This window comes from Neomonachus schauinslandi, chromosome 9, assembly GCF_002201575.2.
Source record: "Neomonachus schauinslandi chromosome 9, ASM220157v2, whole genome shotgun sequence".
NCBI classification, from domain to species: Eukaryota; Metazoa; Chordata; class Mammalia; order Carnivora; family Phocidae; genus Neomonachus; species Neomonachus schauinslandi.
The window spans coordinates 72,673,491-72,693,317 of NC_058411.1; the positions used below are offsets into that span (position 1 = coordinate 72,673,491).

Below are 19,827 nucleotides of genomic sequence, written 5' to 3' on the forward strand. Positions count from 1 at the left end.
ATAGAATCAGATTTTACTAACCTTGAATCATCCTAGCATTTCATTCTTCAGTCTTCTTTTAGGCCTGAGTAGTTACTTTGGTTTTACATTGGTGTTTACAAAAAACTGTGACTGGTTAGGCCTCTGTGTCCAGATCTTCATAAAATACCTTGGCCTTATTACTTTTCTTTAGAAGGTTCTGAGAACTAGTATCTCTGGCAACAACCTGTATTGCTAATTCTACATCAAGTGGATACAAGGAATCATAGTCTAAGAACAGAACTAATAGCAACTCTGCTAGGCAAGCAGTTATCTACCTCAAAAGGCAGCAAAGTGTTTGACACCATACCTCTTTTGTCTTGAAACTCCACACTCCCAGTTGGCTAAATGGGACTTTATGTGTTCCACCTTTAAGCCCCTCTGTAAGCCCACCCATGTGCCCATCGCTTCTAGACACCATTCCTCCTCAAGATCTCAAGTCAATCTTGAGAAATCCCATTGGAAATCGTAGTCACAGGTAGCTTGGTGAGGATAAGGACCCCTTTGAGGCCACCATATCTAGACTATTCTGGCTTGAAATGTCTATTCATATCCTAGATCGTGAAAAGTTAAGGCTGGAGTCCTTCTCATAGTAATTCACCCATTCAGTAGTCCTGTTTTTCAAAATGTGTAACTTTAATGTCATGCCATTTATCAACTCTTAAATTATTTCCCTGAGACTACCTAGCATCCCATAGTTCTCCTGAGTCAGTGATTCTCAAGCATTGTAATGACTAGGTGACTAGGTAAATCGTTTTTAAAAATGCAAATTTCTAATCCCTACCACTCCTGCAACTGCTTTTTTTTTTTTATTTTAAGATTTTTATTGGTGCAGTCAGTTAAGCTTGCAACTCTTGGTTTTAGCTCAGGTCGTGATCCTCAGGGTCATAAGCCCGAGTCGGGCTCCACGCTCAGTGCAGTCTGCTTGAGATTCTCTCTCCCTCTCCTTCTGCTCTTCCTGCTTGAGTGCATGCATGCACTCTCTCTCAAATAAATCTTTAAAAAAATTTTTTTAAATTTTTTCTTTTATTTATTTTTTTAAAGATTTTACTTATTTATTTGACAGAGAGAGACACAGTGAGAGGGAATACAAGCAGGGGGAGTGGGAGAGGGAGAAGCAGGCTTCCCGCGGAGCAGGGAGCCCGAAGTAGGGCTCGATCCCAGGACCCTGGGATCATGACCTGAGCCGAAGGCAGACGCTTAATGACGGAGCCACCCAGGCGCCCCTAAAAAAATTTTTTTTAATTTATTTATTTTGGGGAGAGAGACAGCACGCGTAGGCACATGCAGGGAGGGGCCAGTGGAGAGGAAGAGGGACAAGCAGGCTCCATGCTGAGCACAGAGCCCCACGTGGGGCTTGATCCCATGACCCAAGCCAAAATCAGGAGCCAGACACTCAGGCAACTGAGCCACTCAGGCACCCCACAGCTGAATTTCTTAGTTCACACTTGAGAAACTCTGCTTTAGGGGACAGGTGAAAAAATGTTGATAAACCGAACCAAATGAAACTTTTTTTTTCCCTGAAAGATACTGTTTTCTCTCTGTCTTGTCATTAGGTGTGAAGATATGTGACGTGTATAATGCTGTCATGGACGTGGTTAAAAAGCAGAAGCCAGAGCTGCTGAACAAAATCACCAAAAATCTAGGGTAAGATGTGATAATGTACATTGTCACTCTGAGACAGTTTTCCTGACTGGCCGTGGTCAGGCAAAATATTCTTAGATTGATTCACCCATCATTTATTGACTATTAAATATTAAACTTACATGCCAAACATATAGTGTTATCAGAGAATGTGAGAAAGATTTCATTTCTACACCCAGGGATGGGGTGGAGATTTTTCCAGACCAATGTAGTAGATACCAGTAGGTGTTCTAGGCTTAACTTACTAGTGTTAGGGCACATTACTTACTGTATTTCCTCTCTTAGAACACCTCAGCTCACGTTTGCAAATGAAATACTCTGTGATATCCTACTATTTACATTTTTTCAATTTTTATTTAATTCAGCATTTCTCAGGTGTATTTGACCATTGAACACTTAGAAATACTTAAGAACATCTTACAGAACCAAAGACATTTTGGGAAACAAAGGCTCTGGTCAGTTTCCTTAGATGAAAACTAGTCTGGGATATATAGTATCTTTCTGGATTTCTCTGATGGACAAGAGGAAATATATCAACCTGTACCAAGTCCCGGCCCAGGCGACTTAGTGAATCCTAGTTATCAACATTCCACTAACGATCGCCTTGCTTAATCCACTTACTACAGTCTTGGTAATGTACCCATTAACAGTCTGCCAAGTTGTTTATAGGAAAACGCTTAATTTGATTTCATGTTAGACTATTAAAATTTAAATATGGGTGAGTAAGCTAAAATAAAGAAGGCTTGATGTAATAAATGTTACATGAGGTACTTAATTAGGAAATTCTTTTCAACATATTATTAGCCCAAAGATTGTCCTGAAATCCTGCTCCTTAACTGACTGATGAGCAGAGGCAAATCACTCAACATGTTTGCCTGCCTTATCCTGAAAATTGCAATAGAATATATTGTACTTGACCCGTGTTAGAGATCTTTTAGCCTATTGCTGAAGTTTCTCTTCATTTCTTTTTTAGGTTCGGAATGGGAATTGAATTCCGTGAAGGCTCTTTAGTAATTAATAGTAAAAATCAGTACAAACTGAAAAAGGGTGAGTTTTACAGCTTTAGGAAAATACTTTTTTGAGTAGTTTCCTATAGCTTTATTTCCCCTTTTTTTGTGTAAAATCTACCCTTCTCCATTCTCTCACAGTTAGACACTGATTCCTGTTTGCTATTGTAGGGATGGTTTTCAGCATCAATTTGGGATTCTCAGATCTGACTAACAAGGAAGGGAAGAAACCAGAAGAGAAAACCTATGCTCTCTTCATCGGTGACACAGTGCTTGTGGATGAGGTATGTATTGCTTCTTCAACTTTTGAGTGTTTGTGAACTGACATTTGAGGTACATTTTGTACTACATGGGTTTTTTTCTTGAAAGTGTTTGTCAAATGCTAGCTGAAGGGAGGGATCCGGGGCAGTGACCTAATACAGCTAGGAACAGAGATTGTCATTCAAGTACAGGGAATGATTTAAACCAAGCCATTCATTACTTTGTGGCTTGAACCCTGGTAATGATAATAACGGGAACTGATTCTTTTATTTTACTTTAAAAACAGTTTTATTGAGCTACAGTTTATATACCATACAATTCACCCACTGAAAGTGTATAATTCAGTAATATTTAGTGATTTTCAGTTGTGCAACCATCACCACAATCTAATTTTAGGACATTTTATCACCTCACAAAGAAACCCGGTACCCTAGCCTCCCAAACCTAGGTAATGACTAAACCACTTTCTAAGGATTTGCTTGTTCTGGGCCTTTGTGGCCTTTTTTTTTTTTTTAATCAGAACTGATTCTTAAGCTTAATAGCAAATACTTTTGTATTAGGACTTTTATGCAGTAAGTAATTCATTGAATTCTAACATCCTGCGCAGTAGACTCTACCCTCGGATAAAAAAACTGGGACACAGAGCAGAAGCAGTCCATAGCCAGATGTCACCACTAGGAAGTGATTGAGCCAGGTTTCAAATCAAGCCTGTGTTCTTAATCATTATCTCAGTATTGTCTCCCAAATTACAGTTCCTCATGAAGTTGGGAAGATAAAATCTGTATGTATGTATTGTCAAAGATTTTAGTATCCAGAAGTTTCAAAGCCCTGCCGTCCTATATATGAGGCTAGAAAGTGAAAGTGCCTCATTTAAATGCTCTTATAAATATCTGACTTCTTCCTTTTATTCCAGGATGGCCCAGCTACTGTTCTCACTTCTGTGAAGAAGAAAGTGAAGAACGTGGGGATTTTTCTAAAGGTAGGAAGAAGGAAGATAAGTGGTGTAGGAAGTTTGGTACTGTGAAAAGGCAAAAATTATATTGGCTAAAAAGATTAAAACCGAATTTCTGAGTATGATTTTTTCCCCACAGAATGAGGATGAAGAAGAGGAGGAGGAGGAGAAAGATGAGGCCGAGGACCTGTTGGGAAGAGGTTCTCGGGCAGCATTACTTACAGAAAGAACACGAGTGAGTTTACGGTTTCAGTCTACATCGATCTCTACCTGTCCTATGGCTCGTATCTGAGGCACATTTGTAGGAGTGACAATTCTACTGACTTAGGTTTGTCTTTCTCCAGAATGAGATGACTGCAGAAGAGAAACGAAGAGCACATCAAAAGGAACTGGCAGCTCAACTCAATGAGGAAGCAAAGAGGCGACTGACAGAACAGAAAGGAGAACAACAGATTCAGAAGTAAGCGTTTGTGTTGGGCAGCGAGGTTGTCTTAGGTTCACATGTGATTTGTAAAAATTTCTCAAAAAAATTTTTTATCCCCACTCCAGAGCTCGCAAATCTAACGTGTCCTATAAAAACCCATCTTTGATGCCTAAGGAACCACATATTCGGGAAATGAAGATCTATATCGATAAGAAATACGAAACTGTGATAATGCCGGTGTTCGGTATCGCGACGCCCTTTCACATTGCCACAATCAAGGTATGAACGCCGAGTCAGGCTCCATCCAGGCTGTTTCGGAAACTACTAATTGTGCTCTCCACACATTCTTTTTCGAACTGCACCGTCCCTCCCACCCTCTGCTCCTTTGGACTCCACCCTTCTCACTTTATCAGCTTCTCCTCTCCTTGCCTCCTGCTGTCACTGGCCTTCCTCCCCAGTTTTCACTTGGTTAGAAAGTTCAGTGGTCTAGTCTAGAAAAATCATTTGCGTTAAGCATTTTTTAATGTGTAGTGGGACATGTGGCTCCAGGTGCTCTGAGAAGTCAGTGGTCCTTTTGGAAGCACACATTTGGTCATATAAAAAAAATAAGGTACAGTTGATTAGAGCTAGATCGAGGTTTACAGGCTGGGTTTAGCAGTCAGCTTGTAACTCGCAACAACTTTGTGTCCCCATGACTACTAATCTTGAATTTGGAAAGAAACCTGTTTATTTTGTCAATGCTTTTCCTTTCTTTGAGCAGAATATAAGCATGTCCGTGGAAGGAGATTATACTTACTTGCGAATCAACTTCTATTGCCCAGGCAGTGCTCTGGGCAGGAATGAGGGCAACATCTTTCCTAACCCAGAAGCCACTTTTGTCAAGGAAATGTGAGTCCCCAGGAAAAGACCATCCCCAAATCCCTGCTGGTTGGAGCGGTATTCTCAGAAACATTTCATTGTCTGTGCTGTGTTCTCCCTCATCTTATGAATGGCAGAGCCTCCCTTGGTGGTACCTGTTTAGGATCATCCTGCTAGCTTTGTACTGTTTTGAGGATGGAACCCAATTTGGAATCCTCATGAAAATATGTTAAACTGATTACATATGTTTTGCAGTAGAATCATAAATAGGAAATGTGTGCCTCATTGGAGTCCATTCCTTCATGGTATGGAATGGGATAATTCACTATGCCAGATTTGAAAAATCAGTGTGATTTCCCACCCAGTGGATTAGCCATTTATAATATTCTCTATTTAAGAGAGAAGAAAGGGAGATGTTTTTCAGCTTTCCAGACATTGTCCTACCATTCACTGGTACCTTTTTTTCCTGAAAGATACTAAGTCAGTTAAAAATAGAGAGTGCAAGTTACCCAGCCTGATACAGAAACTTATATAAGTTCTGGCTTCCCCTTTTTAACAGTACGTACCGAGCTTCAAATATGAAGGCACCTGGAGAACAGACAGTACCAGCCTTGAACCTCCAGAATGCTTTCCGAATTATAAAAGAAGTACAGAAGCGCTATAAGACCCGGGAAGCAGAAGAAAAGGAGAAGGAGGTGAGCTTGAACACCAACAAAGGACCTTTCTGTAACAGGATACGTGTGGGTTTGGCGGACACAGCAGACATACGTGAGGATTCACATTAATTCTCATTCTGCTTAGGGCATTGTGAAACAAGACTCCCTGGTGATCAATCTCAACCGGAGTAATCCCAAACTGAAAGATCTATACATTCGCCCAAACATTGCCCAAAAGAGGATGCAGGGGTCACTGGAGGCCCATGTCAATGGTATGGATGATCTCATGGGTCTGGGCTTTGTCGCTGGGGCACGTTTGTAGATGATCAGATAATAGAGCACACCAGGGAAATGCTGGGAGGAATCTACTGACATTCCTCGTGGGCACAAGGAATGGAAAGCCCTGTATAGTTTTTGGCATTTTCTCTGACCCTGTTCACATCAGCCAGGAAAGATGCAGTGTCTTCTGGCCTCCACTCATGCTGCTGCTTGACGTTTAGCAGCTTCGTTTGTTTGTCCCCAGGCTTCCGCTTCACCTCTGTTCGAGGAGACAAAGTGGATATCCTGTACAATAACATCAAGCACGCTTTGTTTCAGCCGTGTGATGGAGAAATGATTATTGTCTTGCACTTTCACCTCAAGGTACACCTGTCTCCTTACTAGCTGTCAGACGTTGGGCAAGATCTTTGTGTCACCCTCTTTCCTTTAAAATAGTGATGAGTGATACCACCTGTCACATAAGATTATTAAGAGGATTGAATGAGATAATGTTTATAAAGTCCACCGTGTCTGAAATCTAGAGGGTGCTCAGCATGTACGTTCCTTTGGTGTGATATCTAATGACCACCAAGCATAAGGTTTTCTCCAAATCCCTGTTTCTGCAGTAGAAAAATGTTGCTTTAGACAGAGTTTATTTCCAGCATAATCTGTAAAGTCCATCCTAATAAATAGGAGTACTTTTTAAAATTCATATGCTCTCACATTCCCAAATGTCATTATTTATGATGACCCCAGGGATGGTTTAACTATCTTTACATAAATGCCATGGTTTCCAGCGTAGGTGTTATTTCTGTTTTCATGTTGTTTGTTGTCGTTATCTGCTTCTTTGAGTTTTCTGACTTCTTTTTTGTGCTTTCTCCTCTGCCCCCAGAATGCCATCATGTTTGGGAAGAAGCGGCACACAGATGTGCAGTTCTACACAGAAGTGGGAGAGATCACCACGGACTTGGGCAAACATCAGCACATGCATGACCGAGATGACCTCTATGCTGAGCAGGTCTGTGACATTTCCTGTTGTATGTGCAGGGTACTGACGTAGCTTGTGCTTCAGATCGGAGTTCAGTGAGTCGTATTTTATGAGCAACCCCTGAATCTTTCTGTGGAACCACTCGAGTGTGTACAGGGTTGGCCTAATGCCGTGGCTTGTGGATGAGACGTCAGTTGCCGCCTCGGCCGTGCAGTTACGGTGTAGTGGCCTCTAGGACAGTGTCCGTGTCGGCATCGTGGGTGTGAGAATTAAGGCCTGTCGAAGCACTTCGGGCTTGCTGAAGGGATGTACTATTAACAAGTAAAGTGATGGCTGTGGTTAATTAGTACTTTTTTTTCTTCTACAGATGGAACGAGAAATGAGGCACAAACTGAAAACAGCCTTTAAAAATTTCATTGAGAAAGTAGAGGCTCTAACAAAGGAGGAACTGGAATTTGAAGTGCCTTTTAGGGACTTGGGGTAACATATCTCCTCATCTTTTTGGCCTGAAGTGTGGTTGTCTAGCTATTAGAAAAATTAGTTATTCTTTCTTTATAATAACTCAACATAACAGATCATTCCCTTTTTCCTTTGATTGAAAACCTCTGAGACATCCATTCCTGCTTGAACATTTTTAGGGCTGGGGTGAGTGGCTCAGACTTAGAGGCTTCCCCTGTAAATGACTCTCCAGTATGCATGCTGGGGTGGGAAAAGGAAAGAAGTGTATTGTGGCAGCAAATTTCTCTTGCAATGGGCCCAATCTTATCCGAGTCTTTTTTCTTGTTCTTTTTTCAGATTTAATGGAGCTCCTTACAGGAGTACTTGCCTCCTTCAGCCCACTAGTAGTGCGCTGGTAAATGCTACAGAGTGGGTGAGTATTTCTTACCTCCGTTTAGTAAGAAAATTGTTAGAGAAAAGAAAGCGGAAGCATAGGTGTTTTGAAAACTAGCTCCTTATTATTTCTGATGATTTTCATTTTTGATAGTTACTTTATTTTCTTTTTTTTTTTAAAGTTTTCTTAAATTATTTTCTCCTTGAGGAAAGATTTTGATCTTACAAATCCATTTACTGAGGCTTCTCAGCACGTTGTATTGCTTTTAGTCTTTCCCAAAAAAAACAGGAGTGCTCATTCTCTCAAATAAATAAAAACTTAAAAAAAAAAAAAAAGATTCTGACAGAATTTGAAAAGACTGATGCTTTAGGGGATTTATGTGGTAGTGATCCAGTTTCTCCCTAACAGCCACCTTTTGTGGTGACCTTGGATGAAGTGGAGCTGATTCACTTTGAGCGGGTTCAGTTTCACCTGAAGAACTTTGATATGGTGATAGTGTACAAGGACTACAGCAAGAAAGTCACGATGATCAACGCCATTCCTGTAGCCTCCCTAGACCCTATCAAGGAATGGTTGAAGTAAGTAAATTGGCCAGCAGTCTCCCATTTACCCGGTGAGCCCTGTGTTACAGAATGTAAGTGTGCTGTGTTGTATATAAAATGTACTGGTATACTTAAGGGTAAAACTGCCTTTGGGTTGAGTTATAGCCCAGGACTTAAAAATTTGGAATCTATTAAAGAGTTAGTAACTTTTTCCTGAAATTCCAACAGTAGTTGATGAATATTTATCCATACAGAAACAAAGTCTAAGATTTTTTTTTTATTCTCCTTGATACGTATATAAAAAAACCTAAAGACGTGTAATAATTTAATTATAAAAAGGGAGGCATATTTCTTTCTCTTGTCTTTATTGAGAGAGGAGATAGAAATTATTTTTATTTTAGCCTTTGACATCCATATTTACACACTTCAGCTAAAACAGTTTCTCATGGAAGTATGAGAACTCCGTATCCAGGAGATGTTATTCCCTAGATGTGAAGGGTGAGGCCTGGGTAGCCATGAGTATAGTTCGCTCTGCCCTCCACCCTCACCCCCCCTTACCTGTGAAGGGCAAGTGCTATAAATGTAAACGTCCTCTTAAGAAGTGGGTTGAGAGAACGTAGAAATAAGTTATGAGAAAGATACAAATTTATGGTCTCCCTGAGCATTTTCCTAAGAAACATGCAGGTAGGTGGTGTGATGTCACAAATATTATGTGTAAATGTATATGACTTTTATTGAGGGAAAACTTACGTGTAATAAAATTCACCAATTTAAGTATGTGATTTGATGAGTTGTAGCAAATGTATACAGTTTCAAATCTACCATCATAATCAGGATATAGAATACTTCTTCACTCCTAAAAGTTCCTTTATAGTCATTCCCCTTCCCACAGTTGTATCCCTGGTTTCTGTCACGGTACAGTGATAGAATTGCTTCTTCTAGAATTTCACATAAATGGAAGCCTACAGTATGTAATCTTTTGTATCTTGCATCCTTCACTTAGCTCAGTGCTTTTGAAATTTTTAAAGTTGTTGAGTGCATCCTTTTTATTACTGAGGAGTATTCCATTGCATGGATATTCCATACTTCATTTACCACTTAGTAGACGTTTGAGTTGTTTCCATGTGGGGGCTCTTACGAATAGCTGCTATAAACATTACATACAGGTCTTTAAAGTGTAAACACAGGTTTTCATTTCTTGGGTAGATGACCTAAACTATGGCACTACTGGGTCTTATGGTTTGTGGTTAAGTCTGTGTTCAACTTTGTAAGAAACTATCATATCACTTTCCAGAAAACCTGCAGTATGTGAGAGTTGTTGCTGTGCATCCTAATCAACACTTGGTTTTGTCTGTCTTTTTAATGTTCGCCATTTAATGTGCAGTGCTGTCTCAGTGTGGTTTGTTTGCATTTCCATGATGACCCATGATGTTGCACATCTTTTCATATGCTTATGTGTCATTCTGTGTCTTGGAGGAAGTCACTTTGTATTTTTTGCCCATGTTAAAAAGGAGGTTGCTTTTGGGGCGCCTGGGTGGCTCAGTTGGTTAAGCGACTGCCTTCGGCTCAGGTCATGATCTCGGGGTCCTGGGATCGAGCCCCACATCGGGCTTCCTGCTCGGCGGGAAGCCTGCTTCTCCCTCTCCCACTCCCCCTGCTTGTGTTCCCTTTCTCGCTGTCTCTCTCTGTCAGATAAATAAATAAAATCTTTAAAAATAAAATAAAATAAAAAATAAAAGGTTGCTTTTCTGAGTTGTAAGAATTCTTTAGACTGGATAGGGACATCTGGGTGGCTCACTGAGTTAAGCATCTGACTCTTGATTTCTGCTCAGGTCATGATCTCAGGGTTGTGAGATCGAGCCCTAAGTCAGGCTCTGCGGTCAGCGTGTAGTCTACTTGAGATTCTCTCTCTCCCTGTGCCCCACGCCCCATTCATGCTCTCTCTCTCTCTCTCTAAAGCTTTAAAAAAATAATAAAAATAAAATTATTTAGACTGGATATAAATCCTTAACCAAATACAGGTTTTGTATATGTTTTCTTTTTCTTTTTTTTTTAAAAGATTTATTTATTTTAGAGAGAGAGTGAGCCTGGGGAGAGGGAGAGAGAATCCTCAAGCAGACACCCTGCTGAGCGCAGAGCCCGACGCGGGGCTCAGTCCCAGGACCCTGAGAACATGACTTGAGCCAAAATTAAGAGTCGGCCGCTTAACCGACTGAGCCACCCAGGCTCCCCTTGTATATATTTTCTTTCAGTAGTTTCTATGCCTCTTCATTTTCTCAAGTGTCTTTTAAAGACTAGAAGTGTAAAATTCTCAAGAAATCTGTTAAATCTACTCTTTCTTTTGTAATTTGTGCTTTTAATGTCTTACCTAATAAATGGACTAACCCAGAATCATAAACATTTTCTGTTTTCTCCTAGAGTTTTATAGGTTCAGGCCTGATATTTAGGTTTGTGATCCATTTGGAGCTTATTTTCTACTGTAGCGTAAGGGTCAAGGTTCATACTTATAGCCAATTATTCTAGTACCATTTGTGATGAGATTATCCCCTAGTTACTGAATTATCTTGGTATCTTTGTAAAAAGATCAACCGTGTAGGAGAGGGTCTATTTCTGGATGGTGTTCTGTTGCATGGGCATCTGTGTGTCCTTATACCACTGTCATAATTATTGTAGCTTTAGTAAGTCTTGAAATCAGGTAGTGTAAGTCTTCCAAATATGTTTCTTCTCAATATTGGCTATATTAGGGATGCCTGGGTGGCTCACTTGGTTAAGCATCTGCCTTTTGCTTGGGTTATGATCTCAGGGACCTGTTTTGAGTCCTGCATCAGGCTCTTTGCTCAGCGAGGAGCCTGCTTCTCCCTCTGCCTGCCGCTCTCCCCTTCTCATATTCTCTCTGACAAATAAAATTATCTTCAAAAAAAAAATGGTTATATTACACTGACTACTATATGTAAATTTTAGAATCCTGTGTCTTTCAACAAACTGGTCTTCTTAATCTAAGTTACCAGTTTTAGTATTTGTACAGTTTATAATGGTGTTCCCTTTCATTCCTAATATTGATCATGTTTCTTCTTTTTGTCAATCTGCCTAGAGGTTTAATTTAATTTTATTTTTTTCATCATGCTGAAATGTCCTTCCTTATTCCTGATAATAGTCCTTGTTTCTTTCTTTTTTTTTTTTTTTTAAATTTAGTCCTTGTTTCAAAATCTACTTGGTGCGTCATTACTGTGGGCTTCTAGCTTTATTTTGGTTAGTATTTGTATAACGTGTCTTTTTTCTGTCCTTTTACTTTTTTTTTTTTTAAAGATTTTATTTATTTATTTGAGAGAGAAAGAATGAGACAGAGAGAGAGCATGAGAGGGGGAGGGTCAGAGGGAGAAGCAGACTCCCCGCTGAGCAGGGAGCCTGATGTGGGACTCGATCCCAGGACTCCAGGATCATGACCTGAGCTGAAGGCAGTCGCTTAACCAACTGAGCCACCCAGGCGCCCTGTCCTTTTACTTTTAACTATATGTTTAAAGTGGCTTCCTTGGAGACAACATATATTTGGGTCTCACTTGTTTTAATCTATTCTTCTACTTTTAATTGGATTGGTGAAATCAGACCATTTACATTTATCGTTAACAATATGGTTGGGTTTTAAATCTACCATCTTGCTCTTGGTTTTCTCCTCTGTGCTTTGTTGCTTTTCTCCTCTTTATATGCTGCCTTTTGGATTAATTTTTATGATTGTATATTAAGGTCTTTTTGGGGTTTTTTGGTTTTTTTGTTTGGTTGGTTTTTTTGGTTGTTATTGTTTGTTTTTGTTTTTGTTAGTAATCTCTACGCCCAACATGGGGCTCAAACTCATGACCCAAGATCAAGAGTTGCTTGCTCTTCTGACTGAGCCAGCCTCGTGCCCCCAGGCAGTTATCTCTTAATTAATAAAATGAGGGGGGGAAAGGTCTTGGATATTTACTTATGTATTTACCATTCCTGGTGCTCTTCACTCCATTGTGTGGTACCAACCTTCTATCTGCTTTAATTTTTCTTTGCCTCATAAACCTCCTCCTTTAGCATTTGAGCTGAAAGTTTTCTTTTTTTCTTTTTTTTTTTTTTTAAAGATTTTATTTATTTGCCAGCGAGAGACAGGCAGAGGGAGAAGCAGGCTCCCACTGAGCAGAGAGCCCGATGTGGGGCTTGATCCCAGGACCCTGGAATCATGACCCGAGCCAAAGGCAGACACTTACCCGACTCAGCCACCCAGGTGCCCCGAGCTGCAGGTTTTCTGGTGACAAATTCTCTCAGCTTTTTTCTTGAAAGTCTTTATTTCTCTTTCATTTCAGAATGATGTTTTTTGCTGGATGTAGGATTTTAAGTTGACAGTCTTTTTTAATATTTGTGAGATGTTGCTCCATTGTCTTCCAGCTCAGACATCTGCTGCAATGTCTGCTGTCACTGTTCATACTTCTGTACAGATTCCTCAGGATATTTTATTTTCTATTTCTATCAGTGGTTTTTAGTAGTTTGATTATTAGGTGCTTTGCTGTGTTTTGTTGTTTTTAATGGTTATTCTGCTTAGTGTGTGTTGGGCTTCTCAGATCTGTGGGGTGTGTAGTTTTCATCATATCTAGAAATGTTTTGGCCATTCTTTTTTTTTCTTTCTAGAGAGAGAGAGAGGACAAGCAGGGGGCCATTATTCTTCAAATATTTTTGCTCAGTACCCCCCCTTTTTTTTTTCTGAGACACCTATTTCTTCACTTCTCAGCATCTTCAGGTTTCTCTCTTCATTTATAATAACTTCTTAAATATCATTATCTGATACTTCCATCCACCATCTTTGTATTTTCTGGGTCTGTTGCTATTGGTTGATTTTTCTTCTGCTTGTTTGCGTGTCTGGTAATTTGGGATCAACTGCCAAACAGAGTTACTACACATTTTTGTGTGCTAGGTTTTTAAAACTTTTTCTAGATTTCGTTCTAGGTGTAGTTGAGTGATTTGGATACCACTTGATCTTTCAGAACTTGTTCTCAGATGTCACTAGTGCTGGTTCAGAACAGCTTTTTGGTCTAGGACCAATTTACCCCATTGCTGAGGCAGTACTCTTTCGAGGGCTCGGATTCACTGTGTATTAATAAGGTTTTTCCCCTGAAGCTGGTACAGCAGGAACTATTTCCAGCTCAGTGTGAGATCTGGGAGTTATCTGGCCTGCTGCTTTGCCCAGCTCTACTTAGCTTCCTCTCATGCATGTTGGAGATACGCTCTCGGCCAAAGATTGAAGGGGATCCCTCTGCACATTTCCAGAGCTTTTTCTGTCACTCTCTCCTCCAGTACTCCTGCCTCAAAATTCTAGCTGTCTTAGCCTCCACAAATCCTTCTCTCTCTCAGGTTTTGATTGGGTTCCCCTTCCCTGCATAGCAGCCTGGGAGCTGCCTCCAGGCAGAAAACTTGGGTAGTTCTAAAACAGAACCCTGTAGGTTTCCTCCTTTAGGGGATTATAGTCCTGTGCTGCTTTTTAGCCAGTGTTTGAAAGCCGTTTCATATCTCGTTTGGTTTTCTAGTTGTTTAAAAGTGAAAAGGTAAATCTAGTCCTCGTTACTCCACCATGGCTAGAAGCGCAAGTCACAGTGTGTATGATGCAGTGCCGGTGACGGACTTAGGGCAGCGGTTCCCAGATAGGTTTTGTGCCGAAGGTTTCTTGTGATCCTCACTATTGTCATGTCTTTGGTTTCCTTTTCTCTTCCTTCCCGCCCACTTGAGTTGATTGAGCTCTCCTCAACAGAAGTAAATAAAGTCATTTGAACATTTTAATACAGGGTACTTTCGGTACTAAACAAACAGAAAACTTATCCCTACCTTCAAATAGATCCTGCATCAAATAAGCAACACATAAGAAAGCAGTGGAAGATTGGGGAGGGAAAGCTAGGGCCAGTTGCTGTTTCTGAACTGCAGTGGTGTGAATGATCAGAGCTGAAAAGTAAGAATCCTAGAAATGGTTAGAAGTTGAAACTACGTGCAAATAAGAGTGAGTCAGGGAGGGGAAGGCATAGGTGAGGAGGAGAAAAGGCTAAAGGAGGAACAGGGAAGTTGGTGCTTAAGAAAGAAAATGGCAAACAAAAAGATGATGAGCTTTGTTCAAGAGACAAAGTTGCTTTATTTGGAATGCTGCACTGTCGTGAGGGCTGGTGTCTGGGAGACCAACTATCAGCCATTTGGGTCTATTCTGGTGGCATAGTGCAAAGAATATCTGCTCTCCTATATTTGAGGAAAAGGTTATCTACCTTGAGAGATGTTTATGAGCAAGATGACAAGGTGCGTTCTCAGAAGAATTGATTTTGACTTCACAATGTCCTGTCTCTCAGTTCCTGTGACCTAAAGTACACAGAAGGAGTGCAGTCCCTCAACTGGACTAAAATCATGAAGACCATTGTCGATGACCCCGAGGGCTTCTTCGAACAAGGTGGCTGGTCTTTCCTAGAGCCTGAGGGTGAGGTGCGTGAGTGTGGGGTTTCTTTTCTGGTACATGGTGGTGCCCATTACCATTTGGGCGGCTAGGAAATGCCATGTAAGTAGCACAGAAGGGAGCAGACCGAGTGGGAGCTTGGTCTTATTACTGTATTGTTTCTCCAGGTTAGTTTTACAGGTAGATGATAAATTGGGGACTGGTAGCCACTCAGATTTCTTTGAAATTGCAGAATTGTTCTTAGTATTGGGAAAAAATTCTTCAGGGCATTTTTACTTCTTACTATTATTACCTGAAGTATATTTAACATACAGCATATCAGTTTCAGGTGTAACTTTAGGGCGTTTTGCAAAAATTGTTTTCTAAGAAGTGGTTCTTCCACCTCTGCATAATGCATTATTACCAAGAGTATTTCTGTGGTTAATTTTCCTGGGTAAGGAAGGGTGAAGTGAATCTTAAAGAAATACGAATTAGATATTTATCTAGTAATTGCACTTAACTAGCAATTTTAAATTAGCCCTTTTATCTTTTGGTCGCTCGGGGGTTTTGGGTTTTATTTTTTTCATGTAAAAAAAAAAATAATGCTGGTGTGCTAAATGGGTTGAATTAATTCATTAATCAAGTGAATGTCAAAAAAAAGAACCCAGTAAATAGTATTATGCTGACTCACCAGGGCAGTGATGCTGAGGAAGGGGATTCAGAGTCTGAAATCGAAGATGAGACTTTTAATCCTTCAGAGGATGACTATGAAGAGGAAGAGGAGGATAGTGATGAAGATTATTCATCAGAAGCTGAAGAATCAGGTTAGTCTTTATAGGGAAAATTTTTCATGGCTTTCTCATCTAATGTCATTTCTGGAAACTCATAAAGGAGGGAAGAATTCTGGCATTTCATTCCTCTCTGAAAACTAATGCTTAATTTTATTTTAGACTATTCCAAGGAATCACTGGGCAGTGAAGAAGAGAGTGGAAAGGATTGGGATGAACTGGAGGAAGAAGCCCGAAAAGGTAAATTTTTTATTGTTTGTTGTTTATTTTTGAGGCACAGATTTCTAGCAGATTTTAGTATTTTGAGCTGCTATTTGCCTAATAACGAATAGCATAAGAACACTGTAAAACTCACGTGGAGTTACAGCTACAACTTCATCAGAGGAGCAGAGAAGCTCTAGAATGCGTCCACACTCTTCCAAGTGGCGTGACTGTGTCTAACCGATGCTTTCTTCCTGGGGTAGCCACATAGTCTTGGAAGGCTCCAGAATTAGGCCAGTTTCCAAATGTGTCCTATAATAGTCTAATTTTCTGGACCTCTTCTGGGTTAGGATTGTTTTTATAAATACTAGTTTAATTACTCTGAAACCAGACACCAGATACAAGTTAAAAGGTGAAAGGGAAATATCGTCTACTGGGTCCCGAGCGTTGGGATAGGTACCTTGCATAGATGACCTCATTTAATCGTAAAACAATTTTCCGTCGTATGAATACATAAACCAAGGCTCAGAAAGGTTAAGTACTTGCCCAAAATCAATCACACAACCAAGAAGCGACGGAGATTAACAGATTCAAACCGAAGTTTGACGCCGAGTACACACCCGAGTAGCGCATGCCGTCACGTACTCTTAGGTAATCAAAGCGAACCCGCCGCTAACCACTAGTGCCCCTCTGCCCTATTTAGCGGACCGTGAAAGTCGTTACGAGGAAGAAGAAGAACAGAGTCGAAGTATGAGCCGGAAGAGGAAGGCATCTGTGCACAGTTCAGGCCGTGGCTCTAACCGTGGTTCCAGACACAGCTCTGCACCCCCCAAGAAAAAGAGGAAGTAACTTCGGAACTTTGGTCCTCAGCTCCGTTCTTTATCCAGCCAACCCCTACAAATTTTACATGACATAGAAACTGTATTTTTCCTTTTTTTTCCTTTTGAAGTTTTGCCATTTGTGTTTATGGGTTTAGGGGGCCATTTGTGTGGACCAATCTACTCGGGGAATTCCAGGCCCACCAGGACACGTGCCAGTGGCCCCATCCAGATGGCGAGGGAGGAGGTGTTCTTGAAGAAGGGCAGAGGCTTCCGCTGTTACTAAGTACCGTTTCATTCCTCTCTTCCCGCCACCTTCTGCCAGGACATCGATGGCTTCTGACATCTGATTCTCTGATGTCGCAAAGCTGGATTTCCAAGACACTGGTACGAGGTGACCCCTAACTACCTGTACCATGGTTCTTGACCAGCAGATCCGAGCCTCCATCCTACCCTGCTGCCATGACCTTCCTCACCTCTCTTTACGTCCCATCTTTGCAGTACTCAAGAAAAGGTTCTTGGAATTTGCCAGTAGTTGTGATAAACCACCCAGCCTGAGCTAGTGAGGCAGAGCGGGCCGGTACGTCCGTCTGAGTCGTCCTGCTTTTTCGCCTCCCGCAGATAGAGCTCTCTCGGCTGCCTCGGACGACCTGAGAAGCAGTGGCACTCCCTGGCTCGGTTTCGTCCTCCTCACAGATTCACACATGGTACCATGGGAGAAGCAAAATTACCACTGTTTCTTTTCTGATGTATCTGAGGAAGAATGCTGGTGCCTCACGCACTGCTTCTAGTGAAACCTAGAAGGGAGGCTCAGAGGAATCAACATTTAGATCTGGAAGGGGCAGGCCATGCCTGGGGCCTAGAATACCCTGATGAGAAAAGAGAAGAGGAAGGGAGGCCATGTCTACAACACAGCCTCTCGTCACTGCTGCTCTTTATTTTTACTTGTCTTGCATTGTCCTGTATTTATCACAGTTTCTGTTGAACAGCTTTTTAAGTATTTGGGGAGTTTATCTCGCCATCCTCCCCCTCCTGGTTCTCTGCACCCACCTGTCCCACTGCAGTTCCTTCTGTGTTCTGTGACTTTAAGAGGGGAGGGGTCTCGGATTTTGTTTGTTTGTTTGTTTTTTTTCTCCTTAGCAGTAGGACTTGATATTTTCAATTTTGGAAAAACTAAAAGATAAATAAACTGTGGTTTTTTTTGTTGTTGTTTTGTTTTTGTAAATTCACCTTTTGTGACCGTTCTTTTGCAGTTCCCGAAAGCAGGCCTGCTTCTCACCTGGAAGAGTGCTGAGACGTTAGAGAATAATGCCTTTGTCCAGGGAGGATCACAGAAATTCACTTTCGTCCTTCTAAGCTTTTGTCATTAGGTTGAGAGATACCAGACATCACAGTAAACCAAATTCATGGTATAGCAAGTTACTTTATAAGAGACTTTTTACTATGGTTCCCTCCGAGAGTTTAGAATGGAATAGTACTTGCTCCATCAAGAAAACGTATCTTCTGTCATCTCCTTGTAAACAGCATGGAGGGCGGCAGCAGCTTGAAGGGACACCTTCAGCCTTCCTATTTGGGTGGCCTGATCTTCAGGGCTGACAACTGTCGGGAGACGAAAGGCAAACAGGTCAGGCGGCAGTATTGTTCAATTAGGAAACACTTAAACAACTGCCAGGTGCCGTGTGAGGGGATGGGGACACCACAGGTCACTGCCTCATTTCTTCGGGGGCTCAGTCTAGCGGAAAAGAAGGGAGAGCACAGTCAGTACAGTATGCGAGGTGTTCTGATGAAAACTCCGGGTGCTTTGGGAACACGTAGAAGCGGCACCTAAGCCAGGATGGAGGAATTAGAAAAGGCTTTCTGGAGACAATCCCTGAGCTAAGTTTTTAAGATGTTCTAAATAAATCTTAAAAAAAAAAAAAAAAAAAGTGAATCTGTATAGATAGGCCGGGGCCAGATCATAAAGGGCCTTGTTTGTCTTCTAAGGGATCTGGTTTTAACCGAAGTATAAAAGTGGTGATTTTTATTTGGGGTCTAGAAAAATGGCCATTATTTGGAGAATATAATTGGGGGCATGAGTAGATCAGGGAGGGTAGTTATGAGGCTGTTGCAGTAATTCAGGAGAGAAAGGAGTCTGAAGTATAATGGGATGGGGAGAGAAGGACAGATTCAGAACATCTGAGAGCTAAAAATGTGATTAAATGTTGGGAGTGAGGAGTAGGCTGAAATCAAGGATGACCATTCTAATTTGGATAACTGGATGGTGGCTAGTCAAGTTTTAGGTACTAAGGGAACATAGAAGTAGTGACTATTGGTCTCCTGGTCTACTGTAAGTCTAGATTTTATTAAAAATCTGGACTGGAAACCTAGATTTGAGATAATTTTTAGATTATAATTAAAACCCTGGGAGTGAATGCAAACACCCAGGAAGAGGGTAGATGGAGAGAAAAAAAGAGGCCAAGAACCGAACCAGGAGAACCCCAACGTTCAAACCGGGGGAGAAGACGCTGTAAAGAAACAGAAGGATCCCCCACAGAGTGATCTGGAAAGTCAAATGGTATAAAAAAGGGAGAACGGCGTTCAAAAAGGAGAATGAGCAATGATATTAGAGATCAGAAAGGTCAAGTAGGATGAATAAGGAAACTCACTGGGTTGGACAATTAGGAAACTGGTAAGAACAGAGTCAATAAAGCGTCTGGATGAAAACATGATCTCAACCGTGCGGGCGGTGCCAGAGCAGTATGGCTCTGACTGCCCATTCAGCGGGTGTTCCCAGGAGCCCGAGTTTGAAAGTGCGAAGAGAGAAGGGAGCTGCAGGGCTGGAAAGCAGTGTTTTGTTTTTCAAATCAGACCAACATGATTAAAGTCTGAGTGGAAGGAAGGGCAGCCATAATAAAGACATTACTATAAATTTTTCTTTTGATGATTAAAAAAATCAAAATAATTGAGACGTATTCATTGGCTTTAGAAATGCTAAGGTCACAACTAGAAAAGGCTTCAGGGGCTGTTCCTTCTGTACAAAGGCCCAGAAGCCAGGAAGAGCACAGCATGTCTAGGGAATGGGGACGGGAATCGCACTTGGGAGTGCGAGCCGGAAAACAGGTGACAGACCCGAGCCAGGGAGCCAGCGAGAGCCAGGGAGCCAGCGAGCCAGCGAGCCAG

General features: G+C 41.3%; 2 protein-coding genes across 7 annotated transcripts in view; one reads left to right on the forward strand and one right to left on the reverse strand.

Moving 5' to 3' along the window:
• The window catches only part of SUPT16H (SPT16 homolog, facilitates chromatin remodeling subunit), a 39,470-nt gene extending 21,596 nt beyond the window's left edge, over positions 1-17,874 (forward strand). Inside the window, exons 8-26 of one of the 2 annotated variants that reach the window (XM_021695787.1) lie at positions 1,575-1,665; positions 2,636-2,709; positions 2,841-2,953; positions 3,844-3,909; positions 4,022-4,117; positions 4,227-4,342; positions 4,432-4,585; positions 5,067-5,194; positions 5,724-5,859; positions 5,966-6,092; positions 6,344-6,462; positions 6,971-7,096; positions 7,434-7,546; positions 7,862-7,937; positions 8,307-8,476; positions 14,782-14,911; positions 15,556-15,685; positions 15,812-15,889; positions 16,554-17,874. In XM_021695787.1, coding sequence (XP_021551462.1) covers positions 1,575-1,665; positions 2,636-2,709; positions 2,841-2,953; positions 3,844-3,909; positions 4,022-4,117; positions 4,227-4,342; positions 4,432-4,585; positions 5,067-5,194; positions 5,724-5,859; positions 5,966-6,092; positions 6,344-6,462; positions 6,971-7,096; positions 7,434-7,546; positions 7,862-7,937; positions 8,307-8,476; positions 14,782-14,911; positions 15,556-15,685; positions 15,812-15,889; positions 16,554-16,699 — 2,189 coding nt within the window. In that variant the 3' untranslated portion in view covers positions 16,700-17,874. Of the gene's footprint in view, positions 1-1,574; positions 1,666-2,635; positions 2,710-2,840; positions 2,954-3,843; positions 3,910-4,021; positions 4,118-4,226; positions 4,343-4,431; positions 4,586-5,066; positions 5,195-5,723; positions 5,860-5,965; positions 6,093-6,343; positions 6,463-6,970; positions 7,097-7,433; positions 7,547-7,861; positions 7,938-8,306; positions 8,477-14,781; positions 14,912-15,555; positions 15,686-15,811; positions 15,890-16,553 lie in introns of those variants that run through there. The other variant, XM_021695788.1, reaches the window with a different exon arrangement.
• Positions 17,875-18,154: 280 nt separating this feature from the next.
• Positions 18,155-19,827, reverse strand: part of RPGRIP1 (RPGR interacting protein 1) — a 42,301-nt gene continuing 40,628 nt past the window's right edge. For all 5 annotated transcript variants that reach the window (XM_044917855.1, XM_044917856.1, XM_044917854.1 and 2 more), the window contains one exon: positions 18,155-18,267. In XM_044917855.1, coding sequence (XP_044773790.1) covers positions 18,155-18,267 — 113 coding nt within the window. The remainder of the gene's footprint in view (positions 18,268-19,827) is intronic.